The 19,920-nt window shown below is 37.0% G+C and overlaps 1 protein-coding gene across 4 annotated transcripts in view; it reads left to right on the forward strand.

The window, feature by feature from the left end:
* The window catches only part of SMG1 (SMG1 nonsense mediated mRNA decay associated PI3K related kinase), a 67,346-nt gene extending 47,809 nt beyond the window's left edge, over positions 1-19,537 (forward strand). For 3 of the 4 annotated variants that reach the window (XM_074886508.1, XM_074886510.1, XM_074886511.1), the window contains 25 exons: positions 43-265; positions 1,246-1,492; positions 2,109-2,338; positions 2,900-3,148; positions 3,546-3,684; positions 3,772-3,881; positions 4,510-4,728; positions 5,161-5,351; positions 6,039-6,211; positions 6,597-6,876; positions 7,600-7,872; positions 8,009-8,243; positions 9,744-9,970; positions 11,180-11,330; positions 11,423-11,612; positions 11,847-12,316; positions 13,308-13,445; positions 14,334-14,486; positions 14,824-15,003; positions 15,225-15,452; positions 15,903-16,114; positions 16,314-16,420; positions 17,168-17,347; positions 17,489-17,595; positions 17,896-18,268. In XM_074886508.1, the coding sequence (XP_074742609.1) occupies positions 43-265; positions 1,246-1,492; positions 2,109-2,338; positions 2,900-3,148; positions 3,546-3,684; positions 3,772-3,881; positions 4,510-4,728; positions 5,161-5,351; positions 6,039-6,211; positions 6,597-6,876; positions 7,600-7,872; positions 8,009-8,243; positions 9,744-9,970; positions 11,180-11,330; positions 11,423-11,612; positions 11,847-12,316; positions 13,308-13,445; positions 14,334-14,486; positions 14,824-15,003; positions 15,225-15,452; positions 15,903-16,114; positions 16,314-16,420; positions 17,168-17,347; positions 17,489-17,595; positions 17,896-18,033 (5,050 nt within the window). In that variant the 3' untranslated portion in view covers positions 18,034-18,268. The other variant, XM_074886509.1, reaches the window with a different exon arrangement.
* The last annotated feature ends 383 nt before the right edge of the window (positions 19,538-19,920 follow it).

Genomic DNA, 19,920 nt, shown 5'->3' on the forward strand with positions numbered 1-19,920 from the left:
AGTTTAGAGGAAACACTGTTTTTGGTGGTTTTTTTTTTATAGAGAGGAGAAAATAGCAATCATGCGTGAAAAGCATACAGCTCTAATGAAGCCCATTGTATTTGCTTTGGAACATGTTCGGAGCATCACCGCAGCTCCTGCAGAAACTCCTCATGAGAAATGGTTTCAGGATAACTATGGAGATGCAATTGAAAATGCGTTGGAGAAACTTAAGAATCCTTTGAATCCTGCTAAACCTGGAAGCAGCTGGCTCCCATTTAAAGAGGTATTATATGCACAGACTAAGAATACAGTGTAGAGACTCTTGATGCTCTTGCTGCACCATGTGCTTGATCCTCTCCTTACTATTCTCTTACCATATCAAAATTACAGCCTGAAACTTCGTCTTCTCTGCAGTCACCACAGGCATGCTAGACACTAAAGCACAGTAACAAGTAAAGCACTGTAACAAGTCATACTGATGGTCTGCATTATTGCATTTCTACCTAATGAAATTATTTTTTTTCAAATCTTGCATCTTCTGGTGTCTTGGATGTTTGTTTTGGGGGCAGAGGGCTTTACTTTTTTTAAATACTGTCTTTCTGAAACTATGCCATTTGAGTGTAGTAATTTAAATTTTAATAAATTGGTACTCTGGTTATCTAAGCGTAGTCCTCAGGCTGTGCAGCAACCTTCAAATGATCAACCCTTCCCAAAGATAATTTGTTTTCCAATTATGGGATCTTGTTTTAGTTTTTTATGTGTCTGAGGAGAAACAAAATATGTATTCACTTGGATATCCAAAGCCAACCTGGTGGTTTTTAAAAGTCTTACTAGACAGAACCTAGGTTTTAGACACAATGGACTGTTTGGTTTTTTTTGTAGTTCCTCATCTGCTTTGCAGAGCAAGCAAGCATTCAGAAACAGGAGGTTGCTAATGCTGCTAATTTGAGCCTTTGACCGTGGCTCAAATATTTATAAATGCAGGAGCAAACCTCTTGAGGAGTTCGATCTGTTGTGACTGTGGTGCTTATCACCAGGCAGGGTATATTTGCTGCATAAAGGATGTTTTCTAAGTTTTTGTCATCTTCATTCTAAGCTGTAAATGGATTATAGTAGCATGATAAGGATGAATGGTAGTTTAAGAAAAGTCTCCATGCTTACTGAAAGATGACCACCATTAAGTCTATTTTGGTGGTGGGATTTTTTTTAATGCTAGCTGTCAAGGTGAACCTCAACCTAAAACAAAACATTTATTTGGAATAGGTTATGCTAAGTTTGCAGCAAAGAGCACAGAAACGGGCTAGTTACCTTTTACGACTTGAAGAAATCAGTCCTTGGTTGGCTGCCATGATGAACACTGAAATAGCACTTCCTGGAGAAGTATCTACCAGAGACACAGTCACAATTCATAGTGTGGGCAGCACCATCACAATCCTGCCTACAAAAACCAAACCTAAAAAGCTGCTTTTCCTGGGTTCAGATGGGAAGAACTATCCCTACTTGTTCAAAGGTAAGAAATTGAAGTTTTCTCATACAAGTTACTGTCTCTTGTTATAAATTAGACTATAAAATTTGGGAAAATGCATGGTTGTAACTTTTTGTTTTATCTGCCTGCATGATACGGAGAAAGAGTTGCTTGGAGCATCTGCTCCCTTTCTTCCCCACCTCCCACTTCACCATACATTTTCAAGGAATTTTGCCTTGTGTAGCTGTAAGTCAGGGTAGCTTCAGATCCCCCCTTTATAAGGGTTGCATCAGAAACAGTGTTCTGCTTGCATACTGATATGATTAGCTAGATGCACTTTTCTAGAAGCTTAAGGTAGCACCCAGAAGAGAACTTTAGAGACTTCATGCCTTCCCTGAAAGGGAAAGACCTATTTGTAATGTCAGTAACTGTTGTGTGTACTGCTTAGAGTGAGCTGTCATAAACTGGTGATTCTAGTAGGTAAATGTTATGTAAACATTTAGGTTTTGGCTGATCAATTCATCCTTAATTTGCATAATTTATAAAGCTATTCATAGTCTGAAATGAAGTAGGATTGAAAAAATGCTAGATTTTGGGCTTTAAGAGAAGAATTTTTTTTTTGTGTAGAAACTAAATTTTAAACAAAATAAATTTATCGCAGGTTTGGAAGACTTACATCTAGATGAAAGAATCATGCAGTTCTTATCAATTGTGAACACAATGTTTGCTACTATTAACCGTCAAGAGACGCCAAGGTTCCACGCAAGGCACTACTCTGTGACACCTCTGGGAACAAGATCAGGCTTGATCCAGTGGGTGGATGGAGCTACACCTTTGTTTGGTCTTTACAAGCGGTGGCAACAGCGAGAAGCTGCTTTACAAGCACAAAAGGTATCAAGTATGTTTTATGCCAGCTAGAACAATTCAGAAAGGAAACATATATTCCAATTTGCTTCGTAATTCTAAATAACATAATCTTAAAAGGATTGTGTTTTGTTCGTAATAATGTGGAATGGTTCTGTGTATTCATCTCTTTGGATTTCACCAGATATCAACGAAGTTACATACATGTATATATATTACAGCATGTAACATAAATATACTGTTCAGACTTGATAATTCAAGAGGAACTGTTTTTGAACAAATTGAGTTAACTTTGGTTAAAATTATTTTAGTTTCACATCTCATTCTTATTTCATTTTAAATGTAGTTTTTCAAGTTATATTTTTGAAATTTACCTTGATAAGAGTAGAATTAAGCTAAAACAATGTGTGTTCAGTTTTTTTAGGCTTTTTTAACTATTGAATTTTGGAAGAATTCTCTGAGCTGTAAAAGTCATCCTCGGTAGAGGAGTTGATTTCATATTTCATTCTCACCAAAACGGAACTTGGGATACTTTTCTGTGGTAATGAGTTGTGATAACATAAACTACCATTTTTTTACCTGTTCTAGGCTCAGGACTCTTACCAGACTCCTCAGAATCCTGGAATAGTGCCTAGACCCAGTGAACTTTACTACAGTAAAATTGGTCCCGCTTTAAAGGCAGTTGGGCTTAGTCTTGATGTGTCACGTCGTGACTGGCCCTTGAATGTCATGAGGGCTGTTCTAGAAGAATTGATGGAAGCAACTCCCCCGAATCTCCTAGCTAAGGAGCTCTGGTCATCGTGTACTACACCGGATGAATGGTGGAGAGTTACACAGGTGAGTTATAACACATATCTTTTCCCTTTGAAAGGCTGTGTTTTTAATGGGATGAGGGGCAACAAATGCCTGGGATGTGTTCAAGCAGTGATACTCGTGAGTTAGGTGAGCTAGCACTGCTGAAGTTTCATGTAACAGGAACTGTTGACAATTATACCATCTGGAATAAAAAATGGGTATACACTGATAGCTCTGTGTTATTATACTAGAATTATCAGCCTAAGACATGAAAGCTCTTGTAAGATATCATCAGACAACAAATAGAAAACAGCTTGGAATAAGTTGGTTTTGATTTGTCTTACACTTACACTTAAAAGAATGTTTTAAGATGGTAGTCACTCCAATGTGTTGGCAGAGGATTCCCACAAATAATTTTTTCCTGAAACTCTCTTTAAAGTCGTATGCAAGATCCACTGCAGTTATGTCCATGGTTGGCTACATCATTGGTCTTGGAGACAGACATCTGGATAATGTTCTTATAGATATGACTACAGGAGAAGTTGTCCACATAGATTATAATGTTTGCTTTGAAAAAGGTAATTTAAAAAATGCTATATGTTATTCAAATAAAAGGTTTCCCTTCTTGGTAATTAAAAGAAACAACTTACATTTTTATCTTAAAGGGAAAAGCCTTAGGGTACCAGAGAAGGTCCCGTTCCGGATGACGCACAATATTGAAACAGCACTTGGAGTGACAGGAGTAGAAGGTGTTTTCAGGCTTTCTTGTGAACAGGTAAGTTAGGAAACCTGCCAGATATTATCTTAGATACTATTACTTTCCAAATACTGTCTTAGAACTTTTCTATTAAACATTCTGCTGTTGATTTATAAAACCTTCACCTTTCCTGCTGTGACTTTAGTTGGACTTATTTTAGATACATCCTATAGTAGGTATTTAAGAAATACGAGAATGTCAGGTAAATACATATGCAGGTAGTGGCACAACTACAGTTCAGTGGGGAAGGGGGACTTGTAGCTCTAGATGTAAAATCTTGTTTTTCCTGAAGCTTTTTTGTGAAGTTCTGCTTACCCTCTTTCTTCAGGACTTGTTGTTTATAAACATGACAGAAATGTTTTTAAAAAGAAAAATGCTCTGAACAAAGGAGAGTTTTATTCCTCAAGTGTCTGTTGCTAGAGTATAGAGTTTGTGTGGAAGTCTGGAATGCAATCTTTAGTTTTAGTGATGTTACTACAGGATAGCTGCATTTGTACATACTGTGGTGTTCTTCCTGTATTTGTAGTGGTTAGGAATAAGTTACAGATTTCTGTACCTACTCAAATACAGAATTTTGCACTTAAAATTCCACTTTTCTACAAAGATAATGCAAAATCAGAATGAGTCTGTTTAAAATATGATGCAGGTCCTTCATATTATGCGGCGTGGGAGAGAGACACTGCTTACATTGCTTGAAGCTTTTGTTTATGATCCTCTGGTGGACTGGACAGCAGGAGGTGAAGCAGGATTTGCTGGAGCTGTCTATGGTGGTGGTGGCCAGCAGGCTGAAAACAAACAAAGCAAAAGAGAAATGGAAAGAGATATTACACGTAGTCTCTTTTCTTCAAGAGTGGCTGAGATAAAGGTGTGTTTTGCTACAATAATTTTCTATTTTATAACCAAAGTAGGCCCTATGTTTTCACTTCATTTATTTGCATTTTGGGGGGGGTGGAAGAGGGTCATTTATTAGAAATAGTTCACAGATTTTTATTGAGCTAAATTGAGGTTTTGTTGAGGGAAATGCTTATATGCAACTTGCAAGTATTTAGTTTTCATTTTCTGTGTGCTTAATTCTAAGACATGTTTTAATGTTTTGCCTGAATCTGGGCTAGAGGAATGAAAACAGAGGTTTAGAGAGCAGTCTAAATAAAGAATGTCCATTAAGCTTTAGCACTTGTAGCACTGGAGGTAGTCCTAGGTGAACAATATAATTGAAGAGTTAAGTGCTGCCATATATTACTTTCTCTTACCTGTTTGAATTAAGTCCAGTTCTGTAATGTCTGTGTCTTGGTTATAGGTTAACTGGTTTAAGAACAGAGATGAAATGCTTGCTGTGCTGCCAAAATTGGACAGTAGTTTAGAAGAGTATCTGAACCTGCAAGAGCAGTTGACAGATGTAGAAAAGTTGCAAGGAAAACTACTGGAGGAGATAGAGTTTCTGGAAGGTGCAGAAGGAGTGGATCATCCCTCCCACACGCTTCAACACAGGTACAGAGGAGCCAGGAGTTCTGTCAGGAATCCCGCAGTTCAATACAGTTTGTGGTTTAGTAATGTACTTATGATTTAAATGTTAAAAATGTATATATGAGAGAGATTAATAGCTGGGTAAAAGCTATTCTTACAGTAAGCAAGTCACGCCTTGTACAGAAGAACTATTGAAATAATTTTCCTACTGAATAATCTTACTATTTATGTCCTACACCTCATACTCCATCAATATAATCCTGTTCCACACTTGACCCTCAAGGCCAGAGACAGAATGTGCTGAATGATGGTTGGACTCGATGATCCCAAGGGTCTTTTCCAACCTGAATGATTCTGTGATTCTGTGAATGTGGTGTCCCATCACATTAATCCACATAATGCAGCTATTGATACACAGCACAAAAATATTTTCCTCTAAGTTTCTAGTTCTTTTAACATATTTTTCAAGTTTATTTGAAATTGATCAAGGATTTCAGAATTGTATGAATATGCACATGCATTCATTATTTTGTAGGAAAACAATTAATTATTAACACAACATTGTTAAAGTTTTATGTAATTGGTGAGAATATGTTAATTTTCTGGTCAACAAGGTAGTTGTATTGTTCAATATGGTTTTGTATTCAATAGTTTGCTTGTTTTTTTTTTTTCTTGGAGTACTTACTTGATTCTGTGGCTTCAATAATTCAGGTATTCTGAGCACACACAGTTGCAGTCTCAACAAAGAGCTGTCCAGGAAGCAATCCAGGTGAAGCTGAATGAATTTGAGCAGTGGATAACACATTACCAAACTGCTTTCAGTAATTTAGAGGCAACGCAACTTGCAAGTCTTCTTCAAGAAATTAGCACACAAATGGACCTAGGTATAAAATAGTATTTGTGAGGTTATTTTAATGGCTTGAAAATAACTAGAGTTTAATATCAGGAGGCATTATGAGTATCCTCTAACTTAAAGGCAAGGACCTGTATAGAATAAATGAAAAGAAAGGGGGTTCTTCAAAGGGTGATGTGTAGAGCACTTCAAGGTTTCTGTGCCAAGCTGTCTGAAGGAACTTGTCTGTCTTACCCTAGCTGGGCACGAGATTATTCTCTTACCCTGTGCTCAAAATTCGCAGTATGTATTTTCCATGCCTCCTTTATCACAAGTAAAAGAATATTTTTGAAAAGATGTTAATGCTTAGTATTTGTATGCTATAAAATATGTGTGCTTCAGAAATGCATCTTAATTGTTAACCATCTTCTCAAAAGGTCCTCCAAGTTATGTACCAGCAACAGCGTTTCTGCAAAACGCAGGCCAGGCACATCTAATCAGTCAGTGTGAACAACTGGAAGGAGAAGTTGGTGCTCTTCTCCAGCAGAGAAGATCTGTGTTACGTGGTTGTCTTGAACAATTGCACAACTATGCAACGGTAGCTCTTCAGTATCCAAAAGCTGTGTTTCAGAAGCACCGAATAGAGCAGTGGAAAACCTGGATGGAAGAACTCATCTGCAACATGACAATAGAGCATTGTCAGGATATCTTTAGGAAGTAAGTTTACGGAATAATGGATTGTTTGAAGAACTTAATTTTCAAGCTACTTTAGGGTTTTAATTTTCTAATTAAAACCAATACTTTTGTGAGGACTGATCTAACTATAAAGCAAGACAAGGTTAAGTTGTAATTCCAGAAGCTTGGAGAAAAAGATGAAAAACAACTTTAAAAATACTGTTCCAGAGTATAATCTGTGTACTGCAAAAAGAAAACCAAGTAACGTTACCCTATAATGAACAAATGAAGAACCATGTTTGTGGCTTTAGGTAAAGTAGTGATATTTAGGGGTTTTAGAAACTTACAAAAATCACTTAAGTCAACTAAAGAGTTTTTTATTAAAGCAGAATTTCAATCAATTATTTTTTTTCTTCTGAATTCAGACCATTTCGGCGTCATTACTGCTTGACCTACAAGATCTAGATTATATTCAAGCATTTACACTGAAACCTCTTTCCTTCCTATTTCTTATTTTCTATTAATTCTTTGCCTCAAGAACTACTGATTGTCTTCTGTGTTTGCAAATAGGTATGAAGTACGGTGCATTCTAGGACTTCATGAAAGTGTCATTAGGGTAGCCATCAACTGCTGTGGTATTTAGAGTTAATATGAAGTAGGTGATGTGGGAACTGTTCAAATGCAGAGTATTTTTCCTGCCCACAGAGCAGAATTTTGTTAGCACTTGAGAAGGGAGAGTTTTGTCAGTATATTTTTGCTTTACAGGTATGAAATGCAATATGCTCCTCAACCACCTCCAAGTATGTGTCAGTTCATAACTGCTACAGAAATGACTCTACAGCGCTATGCCGCAGATATAAATAACAGACTTATCAGGCAGGTGGAGCGTTTGAAACAGGAGGCAGTTACAGTACCTGTTTGTGAAGAGCAGCTGAAAGAAATTGAACGTTGCATAAAAGTTTTCCTTCATGAAAATGGAGAGGAGGGCTCACTGAGCTTAGCAAGTGTTATCATCTCTGCTCTTCGTGCGCTGACAAAGTGAGTTGCCTCTTGTGACATTTTTTTTGTATGCATTCATGTTCAAGACCACATAAAAGGAATATTCAAGTGACATAATTATGTGGTGAATGCAGTAGCAGGCAGGTTGTCTAACAAAGTGTCATAATTCATCTAGGCGAAATCTGATGATGGAAGGTGCAGCATCTAGTGCTGGAGAGCAACTGGTTGATTTGACTTCAAGAGATGGAGCCTGGTTCTTGGAGGAGCTTTGCAGCATGAGTGGGAATGTTACGTGCCTTGTGCAGTTGCTGAAGCAGTGTCATCTTGTTCCCCAGGACTTAGATATTCCTAACCCAATTGAAGCATCAGAAGCTGTTCACTTAGTGAATGGAGTATATATCTCACTTCAGGTGATACTTTTATGTTACTTTTTCTTTCCTCATCCCCAACCTTCTAAGGCTTCAGCTAAGCCATTCTTAACAGCTTCTTCCTTAAACAGTTAAATGTTTGTTTATGATGCTGCTGAGATTTTTTTTTTTGTTGTTGGACCTTAGCCTGGATTGCTGTATTTGGCTGAGCTGAACAGGCATTTGCTACTGCCATTTACATTTTTATTGGTTGAAAGAAACCATTTTGATCTATACATGACAAATTGTAAAAACTGCTGTCAAGTAAGTAACCATGAAAAGAAGCTGGTGTCAGTTTTACAGACACACCAGCTTCACATATTGCTTTCATTCTTTTCTTCTGTTGCTGGCAGTCCAGAACAACTTCCAAACTGTTTAATCTGTGCTCTTTCTGTTTTCTGCTCCTGCCAAGCCTTGCTTGTTTTCATCTGAAACAAGTAGTTTGAAACAAATTCTGAAAACCTGTTTTACAGGCCCCTATCTCCAAGACTGGGAAGGAGAAAGATGCATTTACAATTTTGTGTCTTAGAAATGTTTCCACTTTAAAACAAACAAACAAAAATTAGTGGCAGCTTGAGTAAAATACGTGTTGAAGACAGGTGGTTTATAAACTGTGGCTGGTGTAAATAGCTTTTTGAGGCTTTTGGTTCAACTGTATTGTATTTGAAAAATATTTTCCTACCAACCTGTGTAAGCGCATTGAGATTTTCATCACTTTGTTTCTTCACTCTGAAGTAATGACATTTCAGAAAATTTTCAGAAACGTGCACGTAATTTCATTGAATTGCAGCTGAGATCTTTCACCCACACATTGTTTTCCTCCCTGTGACCTCTTAAGTAAGATATGTAGCTCACTGACCAGTCAAGATCACTAATCTTGGTATGTCTTGTGTCATTTTGGAGACAAAGAGTATTGGTTGGTTCTTTCTGTAGCTGCCTTTAGCTCTCTGATGCATTATACTTAGGGAGAATTGCTATATGCCACTTAAGGTACTGGGTTTTTTTACCTGCATTGATTTCTGTGACATGAGTTGGACTCTAGCAAAATAATCACTATCTGCCAAGTTTTTGATTCTTTTCCCTTGTGTAGTCCAATCAGTTTAGCAAATCATAAATTTAGTAAATAATTTAACTCACTCATAGTTATGCAATGGAAAAGAAAAGCTACATAATTTGACAAAATGGATTTGCAGTGTGATCTCTGTACCACTAATCTTCTGCTGAGGATTGCTGTAAGGTATTGCTGCTGATGCTGTTGAGGCAGTTGTTGCTACATGGTGCAAATGTCAAACCTTTGGGTTTGTACAGGATTTAATGTATTCCTACTTCTTTAAACTAAAAAAAAAATAAAATAAAAATTTGACCCTTGGCTCACCACCATCATGTTATCTTTTGGATAATGTGTACCGCAGGGTGATGTAATACTAAAATGAGAAAGATGTTGCATTTGATACACTTTGAGAGGGGAACATTTCTTATGCTTTCATACTTACTTCCCAACAGGAATTGAACTCAAACTTCCGACAGATCATTTTTCCTGAAGCACTTAGGTGCTTAATGAAAGGAGAGTATACTTTAGAAAGCATGCTCCATGAATTAGATAATCTGATTGAACAAACAACTGATGGAGTCCCTTTGCAAGCATTGGTTGAATCTCTTCAAGCCTACTTACGAAATGCTGCTATGGGACTAGAGGAAGAAACACACACTCATTACATCGAAGTTGCAAGGTAAATCACTTTTTTTAGTTCAGGTATGAGAGAATTAAGACTGCAGAAATTAGTTTGTTTAAATTTTATTATTTGTCTGACATACAGGCTTTTCTTGCCCAAGAATACCCTTAAGTAGAGGGCAGTGTCTAAAGTGTGCACGTTTGCTTTGTTTCTGCATTTATCTTGATGCATATGTAGAAATACAGAGCTGTGGAAATTTACATGAACATCTGCTTAAAGTCCACTTTTGGTAGTCAACTTTTTCCAAAATATGTAGTTGTGATTTTATGTTTGACATTAAGGGATACTAAAAATAGGAACTGGTCCATTAGTTTGTGGGAGGAACCTGTGAAAGGGAGAGCTTGTAACCATGGCACTCCTCTTATCACGAGGTTTGAGGCAGCTTTTTGCATAATGAGTCAGTGACTTGATTAGAAAAAACAAAACACAAATAAACAAAACCTCAACCAAACAAAGAGTCTTGTGCATCTTGTAATGTGGGACAGGACCTTTCTGGGGAAGTGCTTGGTAGACAACTGAGCCAATTCAAAAGCTTCCTGCCAAGTAGAAGTGATCTTGCTGCTTCCCTTGAGCCAGTTATGGTGACTCCATCAGTGGTACAATGAAAGCTGCTATACCAGTTGAAAACAACTTACTTTTTTTCTCTTAATTTTCTTCCTGGTTTACCCATTGGCAAGCCTGCTCAGCCTGTTAGTTGAGGGTCAAAAGGGAGGGAGAGGATAAGACCACCCTTTCAGGAGTGGCAAGCTGTTAAACCATCTCAGCCATAACCCAAGACCTCATCCTCCACCTTTTTACCCCATACTCCATTCAGTCCATTATATATGTGTATGTTATAAAACCAGTACTTGGTTTTCAAGCAAGGAAAGGTGATATTTACATCACTTGCTATTCATAACTTTTTTTACCAAGCTCATAGGAAGTATAGTCTGTATCCTCTACCTGTTTTTTAAGTTAGCTGTGTAGCTGGTCCTTTAATGCAGTCCCATCTTATATGGTATCCTTAGCTGTTCTTATGAGACCAGTGTTAGGATTCATGTGGTGGGTAGGAAGAGCCTGCCAAAATTTCACCTTGTTCAGATGCAACTTAATTTCTATCTGTTTGAGCTGTGGGATCAATCAGTTTAAGAAAGTCTTATTTATTTCTTGTAGACTAAGCAAAACCATGTTTGGTTGTTGTTGTTGGTTTGTTTTTTTTTTTTTAAGAGTACTTCATGCTCAGTATGGTGAACTGATTCAGCCAAGAAATGGTTCAGTTGATGAAACTCCAAAAATGTCAGCTGGTCAGATGCTTTTGGTTGCCTTTGATGGAATGTTTGCTCAAGTGGAAACTGCATTTGGTTTATTGATTGAGAAGGTATGGATTTGTTCTTTTCAGAGTGCTCTTTGAGTCGGGCATATGAAAGTTTTATAAAAACAAAACTAACTTCCTTCATTTACATTGCTCAGCTAAACAAGATGGAAATACCTGTTGCTTGGCGTAAGATTGACATAATTAGGGAAGCCCGCAGCACCCAAGTTAACTTCTTTGATGATGACAATAATCGGCAAGTTCTGGAAGAAATTTTCTTTCTGAAGCGACTGCAGACAATTAAAGAATTTTTCAGGCTTTGTGGTACCTTTTCTAAAACATTGTCAGGTAAATAAATGTTATCAAATACTCAGTATCGCTTTGTCCACTTCTCATCCCATGTCCTTTTCAGATGATGTAAAATGGTCACTTTTACTGTAACTTACCTTTCATATATGGCAAGTGTGCAGAAATTAAAAATCAATTCCTGTAATCTTGCTGTGTTTGTAAGTCAGATAATATTTTTCTAGATGCATCAAGTGTTTTGGTTATAACAGAAATACTATTTCTTTCCTTTAAAAGGGATCAGTTCAATTGAAGACCAGAATGCAGTAAATGGACCTGTTCAAATTGTCAATGTGAAAGCCCTTTACAGAAACTCTTGTTTTAGTGAAGACCAAATGGCCAAACCAATCAAGGCTTTTACAGCTGACTTTGTGAGACAGCTTTTAATTGGCCTTCCAAATCAAGCTTTGGGACTTACTTTGTGCAGTTTCATCAGTGCGTTGGGTGTCGATATCATTGCTCAGGTAGAGGCTAAAGACTTTGGAGCAGAAAGCAAAGTTTCTGTGGATGACTTGTGCAAGAAAGCTGTGGAGCACAATATCCAAATCGGCAAGTTCTCGCAGTTGGTCATGAACAGGGCAACAGTATTAGCTAGTTCATACGATACAGCGTGGAAGAAGCATGATCTAGTGCGCAGACTTGAAACCAGTATTTCATCTTGCAAGACCAGTCTTCAGAGAGTACAGTTGCATATTGCTATGTTCCAGGTAAGACCACAACACATGTTACTTCTCTCCAAATTGTGTCTGTGGAAAGTGAGCTTTAGTTACTGTGTCTGAGCACAACAACAACTTTGTATTTTGTTGAATGAACTTTAGAGTATTTTAATGGACTTAATAAGGTATTTTGGTTTTAAATTATTCTGTAAATGGATAAGGAAAAAAAGTGTTACAGCTGGCTTCTTTTGAAGACTAGCTGTTTTATAAGATGCAAATGTGGCAATGTTTAAATTCTTTTTTGGGTCAATAAGTGTCATTTTTTTCCCATTATGACATTTACTTTCTTAGTAGCAATGTTGTCCCATTCTCCCCCTTTTTTCAAACAGACTATGACTTTAAGGGAGAAGATTGCTTAAAACAGAGGGTATACATTACTGAATGTCATCTTGTACCTTTCCTTCAGAGTTTTAATGCATTAACTGTCTCCTCACTCCACTGTTTGCCTCATGAAAAAATATAAATAGCAGCAGTATCAATCCTGAAAATGTTCTTCTGAGGTTTTGGATAAATGCCATTGTGTACCTTGAACTGTATGCTGGTGTCCAGTTGTATTGTAGTATCACTGATCTTCATTTTGTAGTGACTTGTAGGTTAAGGGTAGAGGCTTTCTCCATGTCAGTTATACCATTTCATGGACTGATAAGCAAAATTGTATTGGTTTTAATGCATCACAAGTGAATTGATCTGAGTACTGATGAGTTTTCCTTTAGATCGAGGAAATGTGTGTAAATCACTTCTAGTAAGTTAATGACTGATTAGTGGTATAAATGTCCAAGCCAGCAAAACATAGTTTACAACTACTGATGTAATTTAATACTCTCTAATGATTTAGAACTTTTTGAGTGTGCCAGTATTGTCTGACACCTAGCTGTTTTAAAATGCCTTTACTTATAAAGTCTAACGGAGTACTGGAATTGCTGTTTGTGAAGCAAAGTATTTTGTGCTGAGCAATATTGATATTCACATTATTTTCTTAAAGTGGCAGCATGAAGATCTCCTCATCAGTCGCCCACAAGCTATTTCTGTTACTCCTCCACCTCGTTCTGCAATTTTAGCCAGCATGAAAAAGAAACTTCACACACTCAGTCAGATTGAAGCTTCAATTGCAACAGTCCAGGTACTGCTATTTTTGGGAGGTTTGTTCAGCAGCATATTGGAATGTGATTCTAATACAAACTGCAAAATTATCTGCTGCCTCCAATTGTTATCTCTTTTGCTGTCAAAGCACAAATTTGGTGATATTTTAATTGATCTCTTTCAGTCTGTATGATGTATACTGTTACATTGTTTGATTTTGCTGTCTCATACAAAGTATTCCATCTGGAATATCAACAAATCTGTTTCAAGAGCGAAAATACAAATATGTGAAGGTACCTCTCCTTCTGAAGGCTGATCAAGCTCTTGTTCTTTTAAGTTTGTCTGACTTAAATCATCCTTACTATCATTTTACTAGCCAAGTGTCAGAAGCTTCCTTTGTAGATCTGGTCAAATCAGTTATTCAGTGTGTTAAGATTTGTGTGCTGTGGCTTGGGTCAGCTTTTTAGACTTTTGGGCATCAGTAATACAGAACGTTTAATTGTTTGAAATAAATATTGTTTAGCTTCTTGAATTTTAGTTTCCTTTTTGTGTAAGTACTGTTTGTAATAATTTTTTGAAGATTATTTGTAAAATAAATCAGGGCTCCTATGATATTATATAATTTTTAGTCTAGAAACATGATTACTTTTAACTTGCTTTTGTATTTTTTTTTCTTGTGTGTTAAAATCTATACGGGTGACTTTATTTCAATAACAATCAAATCCAGTTGTGATGTGTGCTAAAAATAAACCTTTAAACAGCATAAGCTAACATTTGTCAATCATGAGTACCACTTTCTTTTATATATATGGGTATAAGAATGTGTCTGCATGTGTTATATATGCATATTTTTGTTAAAGTTAAGCTTAAGCTGATATATATCAGTATGGATTATCTATATTTATTTTTTTTTTCTTCCCCAATGCAGGAGAAACTAGCAGCACTTGAAGCAAGTATTGAGCAGCGTTTAAAATGGGCAGGAGGTGCTAATCCTGCACTGGCACCAGTCTTGCAAGATTTTGATGCCACTATTGCTGAAAGAAGAAACCTTGTACTGAAAGAAAGTCAAAGAGCAAGTCAGGTACTATACATAAGTTTAGCACTATTGACTTGATAAGTGTGTTCACTGCTTATTTCCTACTGGAGATTTATGTAGAAGATATTTTTCGTCCTCAGCATCTAAAGACCAAACATAGACAACCAAATACCTATGGAAATCTCACTGTAAAAGCAATAAGAATAATCTCAGGGAGAATTGCTGCAGGGTTGGATGACCCTGAAATGCTACTGCTACTGTAAAAGAGTGGCTTTACTGCTATATTTAAAATTCTCACTTCTAAGGACATGGAACAAGTGCAGTTTGTATAATAGACAGTTTAATGGGAATAATTTTTGTCACTCTTGCTTTGATTTTTCAGGTCACTTTCCTCTGCAGTAATATCATTCATTTTGAAAGTTTACGTACTAGAACAGCAGAAGCCTTAAATCTTGATGCTGCATTATTTGAACTTCTCAAACGCTGTCAACAAATGTGCTCATTTGCGTCACAGTTCAACAGTTCAGTCTCTGAACTGGAGCTTCGCCTGCTTCAGAGAGTGGTAAGTAAAGGTCAAAGCAAAATATGTAACATTATAGAATTGCTGTAATCATGAGTTCTCCATTTTGTCTCTCATTCTAAATTAATGTTATGTATACCTTCTAACGGGTTGTGGATTACAGAGTTTATTCCATCAGCTGCTAAACACTTGGCAGGAGCATCTACACAGTAATTGAATTTTATCTCTGGATACAGATAGAAAAATGTTTCTGTTACTTTTAGGGCACTGGTCTTGAACATCCTATTGGCAGCTCTGAATGGCTTCACTCAGCTCACAAGCAGTTGACCCAGGAAATATCTACACAGAGAACAGTACAAACAGAAAGAGAACAGCAAATAGAAACAGTTTGTGAAACAATTCAGAATCTGGTGGATAGTATTAAAACTGTGCTCACGGGTCATAACAGACAACTCGGAGATGTCAAACATCTACTGAAAGCTATGGCAAAGGTATGCCTAAAACTTCATTAAATTTATTCTCAAACTCATGTCAGTATAGTTTAATAAAAATAACACTTGTAACTATGTGCCTTTTCAAGTATCTAGAAACAGTGAAATGTGTTCATGCATTTGGAGTTCAAGATAAAATTAATTTCATCTCTAAGAATTCATAAAGCTTCATTTCTAGAGTTAGGCTAATCAGGCTTTGGTTGAATTAAACCTTTTCTCTCATTTGGCAGTTAAAACATTTTCTTTGTGTTTACAAATCCGCTTGGTTTTTATTCAGTTAAACATTTGAGCTTTTTCAAATTTATTTTCTTGAAATGTAACTACTGAAAATTGTGGTTATTTGTAGCTAAATGACAGTCTGAGGGGCTGAAAAGGCTAAGAAATGCTTAATTTTATTCTCTTAGCCAAAATATAGCAAATAATTAACCTTTCTGCACATCTCTGTTACAGGACGAAGAAGCGGCTTTGGCAGATGGTGAAGATGTTCCCTATGAGAACAGTGTTAGGCAGTTCTTGGGTGAATATAAATCGTGGCAAGATAATATTCAGACAGTTTTGTTTACATTAGTTCAGGTTATGGGTCAAGTCCGCAGTCAGGAACATGTTGAAATGCTGCAGGAAATAACTCCCACCTTGAAAGAACTAAAAACACAGAGCCAAAGGTAAGAAAGTCACCTTCTCTCAGGTGAAGGCATTTTGCTTGTCTGCTTGTATATAGCAGAAACACAGCATGGGGTACCTACTTGGTGGTTGTCTTAGAACGCAGAAATCTTTTTGCAAAATTTGACTTAACTTTCTTTTTGAGTTTTCGGTAAGTCAAGTAGTTGCATGAATGTTTATCAACTCCATTATGTTTCCTAGTGTCTACAATAATCTGGTGGGTTTTGCATCACCCTTAGTCACGGATACATCAAACGAATGCTCAAGCCCAACGTCAGCTGCCACATATCAGCCAACCTTTGCTGCAGGTAATACTTGAAAAAGTAAAAACATTAAAACATCAGGAATTGATATTAGAGAGGGAATTGTGATTTGAAATACAGATAATCTCTGTAAGATTATAAAAGCCTATAAAATTCAAGTCATTCAGCATACATTACTTGAATGACCACTTGATTATAGCCTTGGAATAGCCTTCAAGATCTGGATTCACTCCAGAAAGCCCAGAATACATGGAACGCAGTGTCACGTGTATTGTGAACTGTAATTTCTGTTGAAATTAGTATTAAAATTTATGTGACTTTTGGAATTAATCCTGAAACCCTACAATGCATTCAGGCTTGCAAAATTTTCATTACTTTACAGTTTAAAACATGAATAAAGTTTCTCATGAGTATGAATTTCTTTCTATTTAAAGAATTACTCTACTGCCACTATTTGGACTAAGCGCAGCTTCCTGATTTTTATCAAGAACAGTAATTGCATTTTATAACTGCTATACAAAATGACAGAATTACAGGTTAAGAGAGCCCATAAAAATTTGATTAACATAAATAAATGTTTTGCAGTGGAACAAAACCTTGTTTATGAAGTGAAAGAAATGAGAAAATTGAAAGATTGAAGAGAGAACTGGTGCAGAGTTTAAAATACATGTTTAAAATGTATTTGTACTGAAGTACTGATAGCTGCATTTGATACACATTTAATTGTGCTTTTTCTTACATCTATAATACACTATTTTGAATACTTTAAGCCCTTTTAAACTTTCTTTACAGCTGTACGTAGCAATACAGGGCAGAAGACTCAGCCAGAGGTAATGTCGCAGAATGCAAGAAAGCTAATTCAGAAAAATCTTGCCACGTCAGCAGATACTCCTCCAAGCACAGTCCCAGGAACTGGCAAAAGTGTTGCCTGTAGTCCCAAAAAGACAGCCAGGGACCCTAAAACAGGCAAAGGTAAATACAGGCCTTAAAAAAAACCCAGAAAAACCAAAACCAGCCAAAAAACCCACCACTAACAACAAAAACCCCCAAAACATGTCAGTGGGCTTCTGTGCAGGAATGTAAAATTGAATTAATTTTATGTTGTACCTTTAGCTGTGCAGGAAAGGAATTCGTATGCAGTTAGCGTGTGGAAGCGGGTCAAAGCCAAGTTAGAGGGCCGAGATGTGGATCCCAACAGGAGAATGTCTGTTGCTGAACAGGTGAGTTGAAAATAGTAAAGTTCCAGTACCAGTCCTTCCTTTAACTATTTGGCAGTAAGTGTGTGTGTGTGTGTGTGCGCTGAAGTATGCCTTAAAGACTAAAATCCTGTTGTGAATGGGGGGCCCTTTTGAGATGTGTGATGTATATTCCAATGCAAATCAAGGTATGCTGCTGCCTTGGATTGCTGCATTCTTTTTTTTTATCAAATGCTTTTGTTTTCTATATCATAGATTTATATAAACTTATGAATTGGCTAAAATTGCCTTTTGTGTATCAGTAAGCTAACATTTGTTACCCAGCTGTTGATACCCGGGGAGAACATGAGATCTGTACAGCTGTCTAAAGGACAGAACTTGTCTGTGTTTACTAGCATAACACAGCTACGCTCCTGTCTCTGGGAAACTGAGTCAAGGACCCAGATGTCCACATCAGTTTGAGAATGTTGTGACTATTTTCGAGATAGGGGCTATGAATGAGATGATGCCTGATCTTTTTTTGCCCCTGCAGTACAAATTCCCGTTTCTCATGTGGACTACACAAAGTTATGTAAGATTAAGTTTACAGTTACTATAGATTTTTTCACTGAAATTTTTCATTTGTAGGTGACACTCGGCAGTAAATTTTAAGATCACTTAAGTACTTTTAAAAATCTAGCTTATTTTTAATTACTTGTTTGACCTTTTTAATAGGTTGACTTTGTGATTAAGGAAGCAACTAATCTAGATAACTTGGCTCAGCTGTATGAAGGTTGGACTGCCTGGGTATGAGTAGGGAGAAAGCAGATCAGTCTGGTTCAGCGAGGTCAGACATCCACCAGAATCAACTCGGCCTCAGGCATCCATAGCCGCACCACAGTCGGTGGTGATGCATACTGGGGCTTAATCTGAGGAAACCTAGGAAATCTCGGTGCACTGGGAAGTGAATCCTGCAGGATAGCTGCACTCAGGGATACGCTAAACACAATGGTCTGCAACCCCCACGGTCAAGGGTGAAAGCTCACCGCTTGAACAACACGGTTTGTCTTTCTGCTACGGAAGAACTGCAAACGTGTCTGGGGGTTAGCTGCAGAAAGAAATCGGGATGCTACAAACCGCAGAGTGATTTGGAACTCAATTCCACCTGACCCTGTGAACAATTCAGGAAACACCGAACCCTGTTCAAAGAAAAACGGAAAAAATGGGGCCATGAAGAAATCACAGCAAGGGAAGATTTGATGCATTCAGATTCTTGTTACTCTTGTTGCGTGGCAACAGTGCTGGTTGAGTTGACCAGTTAGTATGGAAAAAGGCTACAAAATGTAAACTTCAGAAATGGACTGAAAGCAAAGAGCTGTACATCAGATATACGCTGCATTGGAAGAACTTCTGAGATAGAAGAAAAAGCCTTTGTTCTCTTCTCCCTTTCCTCTTTCCTTTCTCTCTTCCCTCCCAGCCTCTCCTTGCATACACCCCTCTTGGCTTATTCTTGTAGGTTAGGCGTACTTCCAATATACTTTTTATTTCAATCCTTCTACTTCACAGTTTAGTCAAATTAACAACTTAAATTTTGTTTGGTAAACAAATTTTCCAAAAGCACTGAAAATATAGAACATCAATGATTACTTATGAGTTGGATGGTCAAATGCAAAATGTAATTTTGGTTATTTTAAAGTAATTTCTGTGATTCTATTATGTACAGTTTCTCAAAATTGTCACTGTGCATTTAAAAGTAATGAATCCTACAGGCATTTGATTTAATGTGCACTTCCCTCTGCTTGCAGCGTACACTTTTTTGTAATTCAAATTGTCCCTCCAATCTCATTCTACTGTGATTGCTGTAGTTTCTTTCGTACGACGTAGCTAATCCAATGTAATCTTTACCTTTTTAAAAGCCAGGATAGAGTATCTAGTAGAGTTTTACATTGTTGATGACAGACAAACAATAAAGTGATGTTCTGGTGGAGGTAGAGTGATATGCTTTTTACTTCACTTTCCTAATACTTTTAGTTTACACTTGTAAATTATAGTGCTTCAGTTCACAGGGGTATACATATAATCCAAGAAATGAAGGACTCTCCAATTTTTGTTCAACTAGATCTGTAAAGATTTCTGCAAAGTAATTTTCCTTTGCCATATTACTTCTACAGATGGTTGTTCAATAATGCATCCATAGTCAATCTTCCACCAAGGTTTTTTGGGGTTTTTTTAATCAATTCTGCACTCAAAGTGTGATTATGGTCAGAAAAGTCTCTCTAAAAATGGCATCTTACTACTTAGATTGTCCTGCTTGTCTGCCGGTTGTCTAGAAGACTTCTTGCTTCCTTTTTAAAGTGGGAGACCTTTAGG

Source organism: Strix uralensis, chromosome 16, assembly GCF_047716275.1.
Source record: "Strix uralensis isolate ZFMK-TIS-50842 chromosome 16, bStrUra1, whole genome shotgun sequence".
Lineage (NCBI taxonomy): Eukaryota > Metazoa > Chordata > Aves > Strigiformes > Strigidae > Strix > Strix uralensis.